Genomic DNA, 20,141 nt, shown 5'->3' with positions numbered 1-20,141 from the left:
CCAGCGAGAAGAAACAATGACCCACCTTCGAAGGGATCGGCAGAAACTCAAAACGTCCATTCAGAACAGATTGGAAGATTTACAAGTTGGGGAAGATCAAGGAAGTGTTCTGACTAAGGTCAACAGAAAACCGAGAGCCCAGGGAGGGGAGTTTGACTACACTCCCGAGGAGGTGAAGAAATGGAGGACAGATCTCGGAAAAGGGAGGCGGACGCTTGAAAGGACCCTGAAGATAACTATCGTGAGTTTAAATGAAGTGGAAAAACTGAAAGTTGACCTGGAAGACGTCCTCAGGAAGAAACAACCGGAGGCTGAACATTCTTTAACTGCTGCTTTTCAGGTCGGGGTGGAAGAAGCTGGTGGGGTAACTGCATCCCAGACTGAGATGGCCAGGAACCCTGAGTCAGAACTGCTGAGGCTGTGGCGAGGGTTGAAGGAGTCCCCGAAGAAGCTGACGTCTCGACTGCAGGAGGCTGAAGGGGTAGCCCCGGCTAAATGTTTCAGTTTGGAGAAACTTAACCAGCAGCTACCGATCGAGGGAATGAGGAAGGATACGGATTCGAAGGATGATGTGCTGCACATGTGGAACATGCTGCCTTTCGCTAACTTCCCCGTGATTGAGGAAGAGACCTTTGGCCCTTCTCCCACTGAGTCAGGTGTAGTGGGGAGGGCTAGCTGTGGGCAGTCTGAGTTACGGCGGGATCAGGAAGGAGGAGAGGCGGGGCCCCGGACACGGGACAGGGGGCTCCGAGCTGTAGTGGTGGCCTGAGTGAGAGAGGAGTTGGCAAGCAGGCCCGAGGTATCCCTAGTAGTGTCTGAGCCTTTTGGGTTTAGGTGAGGGGGTACGGAGGTCTCAGAGGGTTAAGAAGCTCCCAGATAGGTTGCCCTATTTAGCGCCCGTGGGACGGGAGTAAGGTCCACTGTTTGGGGAGCACTGTCACTGTGTGTATCTGTGTATGTGTGTGTTGTGTTTCTGTAGGACTGGGTGGCGAGTTATTTAGAAGTCATGAGGACATGACTTTATTTGGTGGGGGGAGAGTGTAAGGGGGTTTCGATTTTTATGTTACTGCGGAGGCTAATTAAAATGGCGTTTTTGTTATGTTAATCTGGGGAATGCGGCTTTGTTGTGCTTTAACGCTGAGAAAGTTTGCGCTAGCAGCTTGTTTTGGTTTAGAGGGTGATAAGAGGGTGCTATTAACCAATTGGGATAGTTGTTATGGTTTTGGTGTATTTGAAGATACGGTATGCGCGGGGTTTTGGGGCAGAAGGTGGGAGAGCGAGACAGAGGATGGACGATGTGCTGTGAGTCCGCTAACGGGGTCGGACCCCGAGCGGGACGTTCAGCGAGGAGACGGAGACGGACTCGTGTGGAGCGTCTGGTCGACCACCGTTGTTGGTCCCAGGCGACCGGTCGAGGTGGTCCGAGGGGGTCGCAGGGTGAAGAAGAAGGTCCTTGAGCTCCAACGGTTTTTGTGCACGAAGAGATTGAACTTTGATAAGTGTGGCGCCTTTTATTTTCCTTTTATATTTTATTCTCTTTTAATTATATAGTTCCAGTAATATCTATAAACTGTATATCATTTAATTGCATCTGGTGTAATGTCTGTTATTTGGGCGGGGTGGGGTACCTCACACAGCATCCACACAAACGAATTACCCAGTCTGGCGGGGCGAGGCTGTTTCCCTAGACGACGGCGAGCCGAGCGACCCTGAGGGTGGCCAGGGGGTGGGGGCTGCACATGCAAACAGCAAAATAACATGATCAAAGAACACAGAATATAAAACACCAAACCACAAATCATCCAACGATTCCAAGCATGTTCAAATCAGCTCTGTTCAGTTCAATCTAGCTCTGTGTCATTTGTATACTTCAGCCCGCAGAGGACATAGTTCCCCACTAGCCAGTCATGAATGGGGACCTTCCATGGATGCCAAGGTTCCAAATATAAATATAGTAAATGTAATTTACAATATTTGTTACCTCCATTTTCCAGCATGGACTGGCACTCTAAGGTTTAAGACACTCACTTCAGCTTGCTTCTTAATTGGCTCCGACGAAAAATATATTAATAATTATGCCTGAGCCTAGTACACTGCACCTTGCTAGTGTCTTGAAAATGAAGTCAAGGAGGAAAGCATTCGATGCAACTTTATTTGGCATTTCAAAATGAACACAATAACACCACTGCAAGGTTAAGCAATGGAAATTACAATGGGCATATATATAGGGCTTATTAATTAACTATGTTAATTGTTACTGTAATCTAAGTGCTTCACAGTCTTCTCATTAAAGCAATGTCACATTCGTTCAGAGGTTACTGTGCAGATCAACCAAGATATCTTTTCTGAGATGTCAATCAGCTGGGTTGGATCTTGTGGATGACCTTGACAGTCAAGCTTAAACGCATTGGCTAAGGATTTGACCAGTTTACATTGCTTAATATTTCAAAGTAATATTGAACACCTAGGTGGACGTTCATCTGCATAAGTGTAAGTGATCAGAATTGAAAGGCAAATTAGTTTGTACCAGGCAAATGCTGTCAGATGCTTCAAGTGTGTTATAGTATTAGAAGCAAGTTGTTGCCGTTGAATAATTGCTTGCTCTAGGCCACCAGGTAGAATATTAACAATTGCTATGCTGACAAGGTGATATGTAAAGGTTGGTTGCACATCTCAATTGGCCCAGACCAGAGAGTTGTTGGTGATCCAGCCTTCTGCTGTTTGAGAGATAGTGGGGGAAAGAGTTATAGACCACAAGACCGTAGGAGTAGAATTAGGTCATTCAGCCCATCGAGTCTGCTCCGCCATTCCATCTTCTTCTTAAGCTCGTCACCCCTTCTAGGACATAGGCTGCCGACCAGAGTTTGGCCAGTCTTTCAAGTTGTCCCCAGGTGTAGCCTATTGTCTTGGTGTATTCTTCCTATTTAGGGATGAGGTCTTTGGAGCTTCCGTTGGCATTTCAGTAGCGCTGGGTTTTTACCAGATGGGGCTGCTAGCTCCATGTCCAGCTCTCCTCCAACCACAGCTGGGCTTGGGACACTTCATGGTGGAGTTCATTCCGTGTTTTTGCTGTGGGTCAGGAAAGTGGAAAATAGAATTCAGTCTGGGGAAATGCATTTTGGAGTCAGAAACAAGTCTAGGGAAGAATACCTGGTAAAATGAATGAGATTAATAAGTGTACAAAAGAGAGGAACTGCATGCCCATATACTTTGGAAGTAGCAAAGTTGTGTGGTTCAGTTGGAATATTGAATACTTGGCTGAAGCAATCACAATGGAATTCGATAAACCATTAGTTAGGTTGCAGCTAGATTACTTTTCAGAGTTCTTATCAATGTGCTACAAAAGTAATAAGATAGCACTAGGTGCTTTGGCCCACAATGTTGTGCTGATGTTTTAACCTACTCTAAAATCAATCTAACTGTTCCTTCCTACATAATCCTCCATTTTTCCATGTGGCTATCTAAGATTTTCTTAAATGTCCCCGGTGTATCTTCCTTCATCCTCACCTCTGGCAGGGCGTTTCACACACTCAACACGCACTATCCTTCCTGAAGAAGACTGATACAATGGTCACTATAAATCAAACCTGCCAGAGGTCAGCACAGTGGCACAGTGAGCAGAGTAGAGTCGGAAGTGGACTCACTGCATCACAGCTCCAGTGACCAGTGATCCATCTTAGCCTGTGTGGAGTTTCCATGCTCTTCCTGTGACCACTGTGCCCCAGTTCCAACCCACAGCCCAGGGGCTGGTAGCTTGAATGGGCACCGTATGTGCAGCTGAGTGGTGGAATCTGGACGAAGTGGATGGGAATGTGGGGAGAGAAAGATGGGATTTATAAAGATTAGTATAGCTGCAATTTCATGACCAGCACAGACGTGGTGGTCTGAAGTGCCAGCTTCTGAGTTATAATTAAATTGGTGATTGGTTGTCTGTTGTATCCAACAATGCCAGTTAGGTTTGTGCAGTTCTTCTGTTCTGCAGTAGATGATGTGAGATATATGAAGAAACCTGTGCAGGAGAGTTTTTAAAGTGGGAAAGCTGTTGCATTGGGGAAGTTCCACCCTTTTGACTTCAGAAGTCCGGGGCTAGTGGTACGAGCAGTCGCCACAACTAGGGTCTTCCTCGGTTGACCATGACTTCTTCTGCGCCGTGTCATGCCCTTCACTCTCCAGGAAGCATTGCAGAACAACCTTCCTGGCCACTGGATCTCACTGTTGATCTCATCCACCCAGTCCACCGGAGTTGATTTTGATGCTGGGACAGACACATCCCTGTTGTATGATAAAAATATCATTTAAATCAAAAACTACAGAAGTAAACAGTTGTTTCTTTTCTTTTGCATGTTTTGAGGCTATCTCTAAAGCAGGGCGTGTTACTGCTGGCATTGTTTTGAGGTTACACTTTGAATTTCAGATCTGTGGGATGAATTAGGACGTCTCATACTCTGCTGTGTTCATAGGCAGCAGACACCTCTGCATCAGACTTTTGCAGTTGAATAGCTGCTATGTTCCTGCCAATGATGCTACTTACTATGATGCTGGAAGAGGCCATGTGGCCCTTTGAACTCTTCCCGGCTGCCAGCACAGTAATTCCACTTGCCTCCCCCCTCAACACCCACATCTCTTTTCCCTATCACCTTGCTGCTCATTGAATCTTGTACACACTTCAAGTCCACTTTGATCAGATTCCCATTCAACTACAGTATTTTTAGGGCAATCTGCAGTAGCTGATTAAAGCACCGGCACATCATTAGGATATAAACAATTGCTGAAGTCCAGAACATGCACTGAAATGAGCCAGTGACTCTCACAGAATTGCCGAACAGTTGGTAACATGATCTGACCCAGCTTGTTTATTTTCAGCTTAAATGTCCAGCATATGATTTTTTTTTTACAAAACAGAACATTATGCACCTGTGATGAATGCAGGGCAGCAAATACAAGTACTTTAAATGTGCCTAAAAGAGTACTCTTCCTTCTTCATTCTTGTAATGATATTAAAGTAATGGTTTCACACTCATTGCCAGGAATGTAATATCTGATAGCTGTTGTTAGAACACCTCAAATCCTTCTGAGAGCAGTGATTAATGCTATGTGGGCCAAAGGAGCAGTCATTTCTTGCCTTGAATATATAATCTTGAGCATAAAGTACATAAATTATCTCACTCTACAAGAGATTAGCACAGATGGATGCTCTTCTTTATGTGAGTATAAAGCTGGAGTACCACCATAGAGAGAGAGCCACAAAACGTGTGGAAGTATAAAGTTGAACTAGTCTCAAAAGTGAGATGTTGTCTTACTATTGACAGCTCTTTCTAATAAGCTAAACAGAGGCCAATTATCTACATTCCCAAGATGCATCGGACATCGCATCATCAGATTTCTGAATGAACAATGAACCAATCCATGAACACTCTTAATATTTTTGATCTCTTTTTGCACTACTTGTCTAATGCTGGCGTAAGTGGCGGTGGTCAATGCTTTTGCTACTGTTTGTGTGAAGGAGGAGGTTTGGGGGCTTTCATGTTTCTATTGTTTTGTGCTTGTCTGTGAAGAGGACAAATTTCAGGTTGTACTCTGATACTAAATGTACTTCGGAACATTTGAAATATATATATATTTTTTCTTTCTGTGATTTATAGTTTTTTGGTATGGGACTGCACTATTGCAGCAAAGCAATACATTTCCTGACATACGTTGGAGATATTAAACCTGATTGTGATTCTAACATTTTTGAAGTTGATTCTACAGGATTTGGGCTAACTGGGTTGTAAGGTTCGCTTTGATGCAGGAAAGTGACATTGAACAAATAGTGTTACAGAAGGAGGAACTTCAACCATAAAGTCAGTTTCCTTCCCTTCTAGGCTTTCAAGTTTATTTGTATCAAAGCATGTTTTGATAATAATCCAAACGCCTGCAGAGATTTACCATCACATTGTTGATACAGGCATAACATTTTAGGAGTTTATTTTATTCTTATATAAAAGGACTTAGAGGTTTGACATATTCTGCTGCTTCTTCAGTGTCCGTCCACTGAAGATATGGAACTTGAGAGTATGAATGTAGAACATAGTACTTCACAGGAACAGGCCCTTTGGCCCACAAAGTTTGTGCCGAATATAAAGCCAAATTAAAATTCTGCCTCTGCATGTGGCCTTGTCTCTTCATGTCTCTCCATTCCTTGCATATTCATGTGTCTATCTAAAAACCACTATCATATCTGCCTCCATCACTAGCCTGGCACCCTATTCCGGGCATCAATTATTCTCTGCATTAATACTTGCCCTCGAATAAAAAATAACTTCCCCTCCCTGGCCTAGTGTTTGTCTGTTTGATATTTCCACCCTGGGAAAAGTGATTCTGACTACCTACCCCAGGATTGCCTCTCAGGATTGGAAAAAGCTGCAGAGGATTGTAAACTCAGCCTGCTCCATCATGGGCCCAAGCCTCCCCACCATCGACGACATCTTCCGAAGGTGATGACTCAAAAGTGTGTCATCATGAGGGATCTTCACCACCTAGGACATTGCTGCCATTATGGAGGAGGTACAGGATCCTGAAGATACACACTCAATGTTTATGAGAAGCTTCTTCTCCTCTGCCTTCGGATTTATGAATGATGAATGACATAAGTGAACACTACCTCAATATTTTGCTCTCTCTTCATACTACTTATTTAGTTTTTATATTTCTTATTGTAACTTCTTATGTATTGCACCGTACTGCTGCCTCAGAAACAGCAAATTTTATAACAACGCACGCAAAATACTGCAGGAACTCAGCAGGTCAGGCACCATTAATGGAAATGAATAAACAGTCGATGTTTCGGCTAAGGTCCTTCGTCTGGAATGGAAAGGAAGGGGGGAGAGACCAGAATAAAAAGGTGAGAGGTGGGGGAAGGAGGATAGCTACAATGTGATAGGTGAAGCCACGTAGCTGGGGAAGAAAGAATCTGATAGGAGAGGAGAGTCGACTACAGAAGAAAGGGAAGGAGAAGGGGACCCGGGGCAGGTGAGAAGAGGTAAGAGGCTAGAGTGGGAATGTTAGTAATAATAAATCTAATTCCGATTCTGATAAATTTATATTGTGCCTCCCCTCAATGCTTCATACTCCAAATAAAAGAAACCAAGTTTGTATAACCGCTTATAACTCATACCCTCTATACGAGGTGACATCCTGGTACACCTATTGTGTGCCCGTTCCAAATCCTCCACACCATCCTGTAAAATGGACAACATGGATTTCAGGTGATAGGGCGGATGTGGCCTAACCAAAGTTCTACAGCACCACATCTTTTCTCTTATACTCAGTGCCCAAACCAATGAAGGAAAACATAACATATGCCTTCATCATCCTGTCTACTTGCATGGTCATTTTCTGCCCTTAGCAAGATTTTGATCCAGGAATGGTCTGACCTTATGCAGTTGACAGATTGAAAGATGTTGCATAGTTTACTGTATCTCTCTTCACAGTCTGATCTATTGTGTCCAGACCCATTTCACTACACAGGCTTATAACCGATGACCTTGGTGCAAACACGAGGAATTCTGCAGATGCTGGAAATTCAAGCAACACACATCAAAGTTGCTGCCTAGCCTGCTGCGTTCACCAGCAACTTTGATGTGTTTACCTTGGTGTAAAGGTGACTTGGCATCTTCTCCTTTGCCCCAACAGCATTTAGCATGATTGCTTTAATGCCCAAACCCACAACTGCTCCTTGTGACTGGTTGCATGTACAGTGCTGACTACCCGCATTTTTTTTCTGCTTGCAGTGTTGTTATTGTTGTTATCAAATAAATCAGCACATTGAGTACAGAAGCTGGTATGTTATGCTGAAGCTTTACAAGACGTTGGTAAGGCCAAATTTAGTGTGAGGTTCTGGTCACCTACCTATAAGAAAAATGTCAATAAACTTGAAAGAGTGCAAAGAAAATTTGCAAGGATGTTGCCAACACCTGGGGACTTGAGTTAGAGGGAAAAGTTGAATGGGTTTTTCCCTGGAGCACAGGAGAATAAGGGAGGATCTTATACTAAATTATGAAGGGTATTATGAAATTATGAAGAATATATACTAAATTATGAAGGGTGTTTCAGGTAAATGCATGCACATTTTTTTTCCTTCAGGCTGAGTGAAATGAGAACCAGCAGTCATAGGCTGAGGGTGAAAGGTGAATTTGAGGGGAAACTGCTTCACTCAGAAGGTTGTGTAGGTGTGGAGTGAACTGCCAACAAAATTGGTGGATGTAGGTTCAATTACTACATTTACAAGAAGTTTGGATGGATACATGGATGAGAAGGGTATGGAGGACAATGCTTCTCAGGTGGATCTAGGCAAAAAAAATCAGGTCAGCATAGATTAGATGGGCCAAAGGACTTGTTTCTGTGCTGTAGTAACCTATAACTCTAAATTAGATAAAGGTGACAGAGGGTTAAGTGTAAGAGATACAAAAGGAATAATCCTAACCCTAATGCATTTGTTGAAATAAAGATTCAACCAACTTGTTGAAATTGTATATTGTGCAGAGGGAATCAGCTTTGGGTCACTGTGAAGCCACCCAGCATTTCCAGGAGCTGCTTTCGCTCTTTTTGATGGAATGATTTGCGTTCACTGCGCCAAGCAAGCAGACAACGTGGCGACTGACATCGCAGCTCCGTGAGCCAGTCTGTGGCAGGGAGCTGATCCATTCCATGTACTACGTGCAAGGGCAAAGGTTGGCATCATGCCCACTTAGATTAGCATGCTCTCGGCTGCCTCAGTGGAATGTGTGCGTAAGATCAAAGTGCACCCAGCTGTACTGATGTTGTTGAAAGAGAGACTGCAGATGCTGGAAATCTGAAATTAAAAACACATGCAGCGGCTGGATAGAGAAACTGAATGAAAGTCACAAACACAAGGAAGTTTGAAGGTGCCAGAAATCCAAAGCAACACACAGAAAATGCTGGAGGAACTCAGCTCGTCAGGCAGCATCTGTGGAAATGAGTAAAAGTTGGTGTCTCAGGCTCTGACCCTTCTTCAGATCTGAGAAAGAAGAGGGAAGACCCTCCTTCCCCTCTAAATAGATGAGGAGGGGAAGGAGGATAGCTCAAAGGTGATAGGTGAAGCCAGGTGGGTTGGAAAGATGGGCTGGAGAAGAAGGAATTTGTTAGGAGAAAGGAAAGGAGGAGAGGACACAATGGGAAGTGATAGGTCAGACTGAGAATGAACTGGGAGTGAATCAGATATTGCTAGAACGGAAGTAATAGAGAGAGAAGAGAGGAATGTGAAAATGCCATTGAGTGTGGGCAATGGGGGAAAGAGCTGAGTAGGACTGAAATGGAGAGAAGAGCTGGAGATATAGAGTAATGGCAAAATATTTATCGATAGGGTTGTAGAATCTGGGATATTACAAGTCAACAGAAGTCCTATGGGTGGAGAGATCGAGGACATGTCATATGGGGGCGCTGGGAGCGGACCCAAATGCAAGACACAGAAACCGAAGTACTGGAAACAGGACTTGACTAGAGAACTAGAGTTAGGGACGGGATTGGATGCAGACTAGGAGCTGGGACAAGAATACAGACTTGGGCTAGGACATAACTAGGAAAGCGGGACCTGGACGAGGAACTGGGAACTTGGAACTTGGACAAGGACTCCAAGACAGAGACTGGACAAGGACCCGAAACCTAGGTCTTAACTTGGACTTGGACCCCAGATCCAGGTGAGGACATGACGTGGCTACAAGACTGGACATGGCTTGGGTGCTTCATGGCTTGGGTTCCTTGAGGCGAAGACATAACAAGGCTTGGATTCCTTGAGGCAAGGACATGACAAGGCTTGGGTTTGGACTCCGAGCCAGAGACTGGACAAGGACCCAGAACCTGGGTCTTGACTCGGGCTCGGACTCTGGAACTAGGCGAAGACACTACGTGGTCTTGGGAGACAGGAATGCAGAGCCTCGGTTGAGGAAAAGACCAGAACACAGAGCCTCGGTCGAGGGAGAGACCAGAACACAGAGCCTCGGTCGAGGGAGAGTCCGGAACGCAGAGCTTCAGTCGAGGGAGAGACCGGAATTCAGATCCTGGGCTTGGACTCTTCCTTGGGAACAGGACATAGGGCCGGGACTCATACGTAGAACGCTGAACATGACGAGACAGTTTCCAACACTAGGTAGCGGTAAACAGCCAGACCTACCTAGCAAAGGCATGGACACATAGACAGTTCCCAGCACAAGGTAGCGGCAAACGGTGGGACCTACCTAGTGAAGGCATGAACACAGAGACAGTTCAAAACAACAGTAGACAGTTCCTTATCTTGCTCCAGCAGTTGAACTTGACAACGGTTCAGGCAAAGGTTGCAAGTTAGGGTTACAGGCGAGACAACGCTCCAGACACTGGTTGCAGGACAAGGCTTCAGGAGGAAGGGGCAGAGAAGGGATTCAGACAGGGGGTCTGGACAGGAACAATCCAGCAACTGAAGCTTCTTCTTCTTCTTCTTCTTGTGTTGTTTTATGGCAGTTGGCAAACCCACTTTAAGGTGCATTACCGCCACCTGCTAGACTGGAGTGTGGATCGTTGGATAAACGGGAGAAGGGAAAAGAATTGCATTCCCTATATTCTATATAATAAACCTGAGTCTTTCAGATACTTCATGATATGGATCTGTAATTCTCATGAATTCCCACTTAAAATGTCTTCTATACCCACATCAGTTTTTTTTGTTTATCTTAAACGCTCCTATCATCTTCACTTTTTCTTTTTGATACTTCTTACATTTAATCAATACATGTTCAACTGTTTCTGGTTGATGACAGTATTCACACAACCCAGTTGGATGTTTCCCTATTTTGTGTAATGTGTAATTAAGACTAGTGTGTCCAATTCTCCAACGACTGATGATCACTTCTGTCTTTCTACATCCACTTGACAATCTTTTGTATCTGACTTGCCTCTGTATTTTGTACAGTTGTCTCCCTGTTTCACCCTCATCCCAATGCTTCTGCCATGTCTCCTCAATACGTGTTTTAATAATGCTCTTGACTTCCGCTTTGCTAAGAGGGATCTGGACCTCTATTATAGACGATTTGAGCAATTGTTTAGCTATACTGTCCACCTTTTCATTACCCTCCACTCCACAATGAGCAGGAACCCAAAGAAAGCTTACCTCTACTTCATTCTTGGTCCGTGTATATAACTTGAATAAAATCTCCAATAAAACTTGATTCGATCGAGGTTAATGCAGATAAACTGTCTGAACAGATTACAGCCTTTTTGATATTATTTCCTTCTATCCAAGATAATGCACTCAATATTGCCATTAATTCTGTTGTATACACTGATAAATGGTTTGTTGTTCTTTTCCTGATACTAGCTTTGCACTGAGGAATGTAGACTGCAATACCTGTGTGGCCAGATCTAGGGTCTTTCGTGCCATCCGTAAATATTACAAGTTCATTTCTAAAATGTGAGTCTATATATTCTTGTACTATCTGTTTGATTCCATAGTTCCATGGTTTTAAAAAATTGTTGCAGGCTTTTATCTACTGTATGTATTGTAAAGAGCCATGGAGGAACATCAGATATTGGAACTGTGGGGCTATATCCCATTTCGTGTAAACCGTATTTTTGTGCTGCTTCATCCCCAATCCATCCAAAGCTATTATAACTTGACTTATTATGTTTCCAGCAGTCTTTTAATATAGCTTTAGCTGGATGTGAGTAGTTATGTCCCATGAAGTTAACCCAGTAATTTAGTATCAGCTTTATTCTTCTAAGTCTTAATGGCATTTCCCCCATTTCGACTTGACAGCAACTGAATCTTCTTCTTCTTTTTTGTTTAATGGCAGTTGGCAACCAGTTTTCAGTGATTACCGCCACTTGCTAGACTTGTGGTGTTCCAACCAAATATGTCCTGGAGTTCTCTACTAGCAACTGAAGCTGTCTGTATCTTGTTTTACGGCAGTTGGCATCCAGCTTAATGGTGCATTACTGCAGCAACTGAAGCTGAACCAAGGAGTTATTTATGTAGCCAGCCCAAAATTAGAGCACCCGACAGAAACCAGGGAAAACCAGAAAACCTGGAACAAGGAACATGGACTGGACCGTGAACTGGAATCCGGATTTCACGGACCAGACCATGACAGGCCAAGGGAAAAGAAACATTGCTTAGAAGAAATAAGGAAGGAGAAAGATTATCTTTGAACTGTGGGTACATCTTCATCTGGTAATTGAAGTGTAATCTGAACCTTAACTTCGAAGGAACTAGAACATATGAATAGCAGAAGAAAATTAGAGGTGGCGCTGAATGAAATTGCAGTTGAAAACACCGCAATTGGTCCTTTTCCTATCCTATAACTTCCATAATTACAGTACTGTGCAAAAGTCTTCAGCACATCTGTATAGCTAGGCTGCTTAACACATCTGCACAGTATTGTATTTGTCAATGTGGAGTAGAGAGTGGCTTTGTAAATCTGGCAGGAGCAAAGGATGTTGGGAATGATGAGGGTGGATCACTGTGGGCGGAGTGTGGGACAGGTGGCAGAAAAAGAGTGTCAGGGGTGGGAGGTGGTGCAGTTGCAAACACACTCAGTCCTGCGACACTAGGCAAGGTAATTTGATTCTGAAGCATTGGTTTATTGATCATTACAGAATATGTCTCTGGTGCTTTCTGCTCTCCGCCCTCTCCCTTCCCCTTTTCCCAACCATGATCCCCCTCTCCTTGCCCCCTTCCCACTCTCAGTCCACATAAAGACACATATCATCACTCACATGTCATGAAATTTGATTTTTTTTGTAGCAGCAGCAGCACAGTGCTATGCATAAAGCCTCTACAGTACTGTCCAAAAACCTTATGTGTCCTAGCTATATAACATGTGCCTAAGACTTTTGTATGGTACCATATGTTAAACTTCTGTTTAATGGAGATGAGAGTCATGGAGTGGATAAAAAGTGTTACTGCTAAACTAAGGTTGAAGTGCCTTCTGACGTGTCCCCACTGTTGAGCCCACTGCCCTACATCCAATAGCCCTGTCTTGTTCTTTATCACCAAAAAGTTCAAAGTTCAAAGTAAATTTATTATCAAAGTATATATATATGTCACCATGCACGATTCATTTCATATAAGATTCATTTACTTGTAGGCATACTCAGTAAATCCAAGAAACATGATAGAATCAGTGAAAGACTGCATCAACAGGACGGATAAACAGCCAATGTGTAAAAGACAATAAACTGTGCAAATAAAGAAATAGAAAAAAAACAGTAAATAAATAATCAATAAATATTGGGAACATGAGATGAAGAGTCCTTGAACATGACCTATGAAATTAAAGTACATTCCAGGAATGACCGAGGATCCAAGAAAGGTCTGTGTCCCATTTACACAGAACGGGAATCTGACTCAGAGTTCAAGGATCAGGGTAGAGAGGATGAAACACTTGGGAAAAATTATCGTAAATTGAGACAAGGATGTGCGGATGTGCGGTTATGGCCAAAGTGCAGAGAGAGAGAGACTGAGGTCAATCAACAGTTCTTTACTTTTAATAGGAAGTGCTGCAGAAGTAAAGGAAAACCAATAAACGCTTGGCCAACAGGGACATTAACTGGAAATTTCACACTAGCGAACATTGACACAGCGGCTCGGAGGTAGTACCTTAATACTAAATAAACACCGCTCTTTATTAGCTTCAACCTAAGCGGCAAGCTGCTTTCCTGCAACCAGGACAACGGTAAGCAGGGAGCATCAACGTTATTCTGCTCTTGGTCAAGTCTCAACAAGACTGAAAGAGGAAGAGAATTAAATTACACAACAATGAAACACTAATTGGCTAAAACATGCATACTCATGAGAATGATTGCCAAACCTGATTCGCAGCCCGCCTGCGAGGACATGCAGACCACGCACCCGGGTCCATAGTTGTGACAAATTGTACCTTGCTGAGCACTGTTAGTTACCAGAAGAGTCAATGTGTAACTATTAATTATTGGAGGAAGGAAAGTTCCATCCACCTTTTGACAACCCAATTTTTCTCTTTCAGATTCACTCTTCAGTTTCCTCCTTTCCCCTTCTTCCCATTCAATTTCCTCCTTTCCTCTTCTTCCTTATTCAGTTTCCTCCTTTCCCCTTCTTTCTCATTGTTTCCTCCTTTCCCCTTCTTCCACATTCAGTTTCCTCCTTTCCCCTTCTTCCACATTCAGTTTCCTCTTCTTCCCTTCTTATCCAGTTTATTTCCTTTTGCTCATATTCAGCATTTATTTTTCTATTCTCAATTCTTCTCCTTCCTAACCTTGTCACCTCTTTTACATTGTTTTGTGTGCCTCTCCTCATCATTTTCTCTCATCCTTGGCTTAGCTTACTTCTTTCCCTCACCATCATTCTCTTGATTCTTTCACTTCCCCAGTCTCCATTTATTTGTTGCCTCTTTTCCTTCTTTTCCCCAAACTTGTTTTACCCTCTTTACCACTGTTCCTCATCAATGGTCTCCTCACCTTTCGTCTCTCCAGCAGCACCTTCTTTTACTCTCAGCTTGTTTCTCATTCACTCCTTTACTGCTTTATGAAACTTATTGCAGAATTGGTCTTAAATTGGAAGCAAAATCGCCAACTAATATAGGATGGAATATTGATCAATTAAGTAAAGTCGACGTCTTGTCAGGTGAACAGGCATGTGGTCAGAAGTTCACACTGGAGTATACTGAGTTTAAGAAAAAGGTGGTGTTATATCTTCTGGAAAACAATAGGATAGATAAAACCCTGGGACTACGGAGGATATAGAGCAGGTTACTATGGGAAATGAGGGAAGAGATAGCTGGGTGTTGAGGATGATCGTTGCATCCTTCCTGCCCACAGGAATGGTACTAGATTGGAGGATGGCAAATATTGTTTTGTTGTTTGATAAGGGTAATAGAGATAATCCTGCCTGGTAACCAAAGACCAGTGAATTTTGCATCATTTCACAAGATAATTTAAGACAGAAGAGCAGAATTCAGCCATTCAGTCCACCGAGTCTACTCCAGTCTTAACATCATGGCTGATTTATTATCCCACTCAAAATTGATTACCCCGACTGGCAAAATCCAACCAAGGCAGCTGCCAGACCCATTAATGCAGCCCCACAGCAATCAGCAAGTTTGCCCCCTCCTTCCCATTCTCCTACTATCCAATCCAGCCCCTGCCAGACCTACAATTCAGACCCCAGCACCCATCAAATGCTGACTCTGTTACTCTTATCCCTTCTCTGAGTACTGGCAAAATCTAACCCAGCCACCTGCTGGACCTACTATTCAGCCCCGTAGCACTCTTACTTCTTTTCTGAATACCAGAAAGATCCAACCCAACCACCCGCCAGACCTGTACTACAGCCCTGTAGCACCCAGCAATTTCTGCCCCTGACATTACTACCCCTTCTCCGACTTCTGGCACAATCCAACTCTGCCACTACCTGGAATGGCCCTGCAATCCTGCAGAAACTGGCAAATTGATCCCCTTACACTACCACAGCTTTCCCAACTGCCATAGCCCTGCAGCTCCCAGCAAATTTCTCCACCAATACTCCTATCACTTCACCAACTATAGGCATAATCCAACACAGCAAATCACTGTATTCGCACTGCTACTTGTTGGACAAAGCCAAATCTCTCCCTTATTAAATTCCACAGAAGCCAAATACCAACACCTATTTGAACCACTATTCCAAATTTACCCTACTACCTGCCCATTAAGCCTCCAACACAGACAGTAGCCAATGTTCTGATACTGCCAAAATCCACCCTAGCCACCCACTAGGCGCATGCTGGGGTCCTGCAGAAACCGGAAAATTTGGTCCCAGGTACTGCTCTGGTTTCTCTGATTACCTGTAAAGTCAAACCAGGCCACCCTCCAGAGTGACCCAGCAGTCCTACAGAACCTACAAATTGGCCTCCTTCCCTCATTATGGCTTTCCCTATTACTGTAAAGATCCAGCCAAAGCATCTGGCAGACCATAAGTCGTAGGAGCGTGAACAAACATAAGACATAAGAGCGTGAGCAAACTATTGGAGAGGATTCTTAGGAACAGAATGGAGAAGCATACTGTAGGCTTAATAAGCTAGCATGGGATAGCTAGCATGGCTTTACGAAGCATAGGTCATGCCTCTCAAGCCTAACAAAGTTTACGAAGAGGTGACAAAATAAATTGATGGGGATAGAGCAGTAGATGTGGTGTACACAGATTTTATTACATTTGACAAGGTTTCCCATGGCCTGCTTAGCCAGCGAGTCATGTGCCATCCAGTGTAAACTAGCTGCGTGGATTTGGAATTGGCTTAAGCACAAAAGGCAGAGAGTGGTGGTAGATGGAGCATATCCTGCCTGCAGATTGGTGACTGGTGGTGTTCTGCAGGTACCTGTTATGGGTTCTTGTTCTTTGTGATTTTTATAAATGACTTGGGTGAGGAACTGGAAGGGTGTGCTAGTAAGTTTGTAGATGACGCAAAGTTTGGAGGTGTTGTGGATAGTGTGGAAAATTGTCGTAGGCTATGACAGCACATAGACAGATTCCAGATTTAAGCAGAGTGGCAGATCGAGTTCAATCTGGAAGTTCATGAAGTAATACACTTTGGAAGATCAAACCTGAAGGCAGAGAAGAAGGTTAATGGCAGGATCCTGAGCTGTGTGGAGAAACAGAGGGATATTGAGGTCCAAGCCCATATAGCCCACAAAGTTACCGTGCAAATTGTAGGGAAGTCAAGAAGGAATATGGTGTGCTTGCCTTGGTGTGCAGGGGACTGAGCTCAACAGCTGTAAGTTAATGCTGCGGCTCTAAAAAACTCTGATTAGACCACACTTAGGTTATTGTATTCCATCCTGGTCGTCGCATTATAGGAAGAATGTGGAAGCTTTAGAGCAGTTGCATGGGAGATTTACCAGGATGCTGCCTGGATTAGACAGCATATTTTATGAAGAAACACAGAACAAGCTAGGGCTTCTGTTTGGAGCAACGGAGGATGAGAGTCAACGTGATAGAGGTGTAAACAATTATTAAAGACAAAGATAAAGTGGACAGCCAGCACTTTTTTCCAAGGTGGCAATGGCCAACACCAGAGGATATCCATTTTAAGATGAGAGGAGGAAAGTTCAGGGCAGATGTCAGTGGTAGGTGACATGGTGGGTGAACAGTGGGTGCCTGGAACACACTAATAATGTTGGTGGTGGTAGAGACCGATACAGTACATTAGGAACATTGAAGTGACTCTTAGAGAGACACCATGGATGAAACTAAAATGGAATATTATGGATTGTGTAGGAGGGAAGCGTAAGATTGATCGTAGAATAGTTTTATATGGGTCATCATAATATCATGGGCAAAAGGTGCCATATTGTGCTGTAATGATCGACGTATGTTCTATGTTGAATGTTCAAACTTATAGGAATTTTATCATGATCTGTATCTGGCAGTGTTAATTGATTAAAATGGACACCACCAATATAGTTCCATAACTGTTTGGCTGGCTGGGGCTGTAATCACACCAAAAGACTACCTTTCAAAGAGGAAAATAACACAGCAAGTCCACCAGAAGAAGATGGTTGAAGAGTTTATTTGTACTATCAGGAGGATACAAAGACATATTCAGTCATCTACAGTTTAAGCAAATCAAAATTCTACATCATTCATTGTCATATTCCATTCTAACACATCACTCACTATCTACTGGCTAGCACAGCACTGTCAGAGTGAACCACTCATTAAGTGCTAATTTGACAAACACTTTATCTCAGTGAAACAACCCCCTTCGTATTGTTGTTTATTCCATAGGGTTACCCGCAGAGCTGGTTTCCGGAACTGATAAAGGTTAAAGGTTAAAGTACACTCATTTGCCACTTCTGTTGTCAGTTAATTAGTTGTCAAGCTTCAGGGCTGTGGGACCATCTTCAACGCCCACAAGATAAATATGGTCTCAGTTTGTTTTCCCCTGAAAGCACAATCCTACTATTCTAACACAGCCAGTCATTAGTATAATAATGAAATAAATAAAAGGCCATTGAAGTTACATGTTGTGCTTCAAACTACACCAAACAGAAAAACATATTGGCTTTATGTTCTTTTTTATATTTCCAGTCTTGTATTATTTGAAACATATAAGTATTGATATCACAGCCCTAACGTTTAATGCACAGAAGATTGATCAGCTTAGGAAACTGCTTAACCGTATTAGCCCTGTCACATAGTATTTGCTTGTTTTTAAACAATGCAATACCAGATTTTAAATCTATAATTTAAATCCTATTTCATTGTCAGATTGATCCCAATTTATCTGCAAGTCAATTAACGATTTCCTTTTGCATCTTAGGAGAATCAAAACATCTTACTTTGCTTAAGTTTACTAAAGCATCATTGATCATCTCAAAGGGCTGGTGTTAAAGTTTGTACAGCTCTAGAAGGAGTCCATCGCCTTGAACTCACTCAGGGCCTGTACGGGGGAAATGTGCTTCTTCTGGGATCCCCTCCTCACTCTAGTCTGGTACTCCTCGGGTTTCTCTCTCTTCACCAGTGGTTTCTTCTCGGGAGCTTTCATCTTCCAGGACACCACAGGAGAGTTCACAGCTGCCGTGCCGTACACCTTCTGGTACTTGGTGGAGGCCACATAAGAGGCCTTCACAGTTAGAACCACGGCATTCATTAGATTCTTGGCAGCCTGGATGAGAGAGGTTGCACTATCCAACTGTGAAGACAGAGAGAAAACAGACAAGGAGATTCCATCAGTAACTTAAAATAATGCTTGACTTTCTATTGATAACTTCTTGCCTTCTGAAAACTAGGCCCGTAGGCATTTTAGAATGTCTCACAACAAAATACAACCACTACATAAAATGCAGTCACTTTTGTACTGAAAGAAACAAAGAAGCAACATGATAATGTCCAGATCATCCACAACTAGTCACTCACACCACTGCTGACACAAGAACAGCGAAAAACCCTGATAGCTCCACCCTCCAGAAGTTGTCCCACAAGCCACACACCATCCTGGCTTAGAAATGTATCACCACCCCTTCACCGGGTCAATCTCCTGCAACTCTCTCCTTAACAGCATTATGCGTATATCTATATCTCAGGGACTGCAGCATTTCAAGAAAGAAGCTCACCACTTCCTTCTCAAGGGCAATTGGGGATCAGGAATCAAAAGCTGGCTCAGCGTGCAAAGCCCACATTCCTTGAATAAAAATATTTTAAAAATCTGGTTCTAGGATTCTTTTTATGTTATTTATTCATTCTTGGGATGATGACAGATAGATATTGTACAGGACACCATGGAGACTTCCTCAGCATAATATCTAGGGACGTTTTACAGCTACCCATGAGGAAAAGTTTAATGTGTCATCGATGTGCTATCTTAAAATTACTCAGTCCTAAAGTCTACAACAATTGGTAAATTATACAATCAGCAAGCATGTCCGAACATCCCCACAAGGACTGCAGCTCCAAGGAATTTCTCCAGAGCAATACACTGAGCAGTAGAACATACAATAAAAATGTGAGTTCACAGTCCCCAAGCATCCTCGCCATGATACAAATACACGTCACACTCCACTAGCTTTTCAGTGACTTGCGGTGGCCAAGCAATTTAGACTCCCTTGTAAAACTCTCTCATAAAAGTTAGGCCTAATTTATGTCAGACATCTCACCTCTCCCGGAACTTCTGGGAGTCTCCCGCATATTAATAGTGGCTCCCTGATGCCTGCAAATTATATACAATACCACGGAAATCAATTTTTTTTGAGAGCGAGCGAGAGAAAAGCAAGAGAGAGCGCACAAGCGAGAGCGAAGGCAAGCGAGCAAGAGAGAGCGAGCGAGCGCAAAAGCAAGTGAGAGCGAAAGCAAGCGAGAGAGGGAGAGAGAGCGAGCGAGAGAGAAAGTGAGAGTGTGCGAGCGACCACGGGAGCGAGAGAGAGAGAGCGCGAGCGAGAGCGCGCCATGGCAGAGCATTCCAAAAAAAAATATAAAATGTACGTCACCCCAGACTACACTAAAGTGTACCCCTGCCTAATAGGGGTCAAAATAATGACAGTGTTGCTCACTGCACTTTTTGCAACAATGACTTTTCTATTGAGTTAAGACTGCAAAAGACATGTTGAGGTGAGTTTAACAGGTGTCATTCATTCATTAGCATAGCTAACGTTATTTAAACTAG

The 20,141-nt window shown here is 43.4% G+C and overlaps 1 protein-coding gene across 4 annotated transcripts in view; it reads right to left on the bottom strand.

The window, feature by feature from the left end:
* Positions 1–17,539: 17,539 nt before the first annotated feature.
* Positions 17,540–20,141, bottom strand: part of ctnna2 (catenin (cadherin-associated protein), alpha 2) — a 1,317,235-nt gene continuing 1,314,633 nt past the window's right edge. For all 4 annotated transcript variants that reach the window (XM_063047106.1, XM_063047107.1, XM_063047108.1 and 1 more), the window contains one exon: positions 17,540–18,674. In XM_063047106.1, coding sequence (XP_062903176.1) covers positions 18,387–18,674 — 288 coding nt within the window. In that variant the 3' untranslated portion in view covers positions 17,540–18,386. The remainder of the gene's footprint in view (positions 18,675–20,141) is intronic.

Source organism: Mobula hypostoma, chromosome 4, assembly GCF_963921235.1.
Source record: "Mobula hypostoma chromosome 4, sMobHyp1.1, whole genome shotgun sequence".
In the NCBI taxonomy this organism is placed as follows: Eukaryota; Metazoa; Chordata; class Chondrichthyes; order Myliobatiformes; family Myliobatidae; genus Mobula; species Mobula hypostoma.
This window is presented reverse-complemented; position numbering and strand designations above follow the sequence as displayed.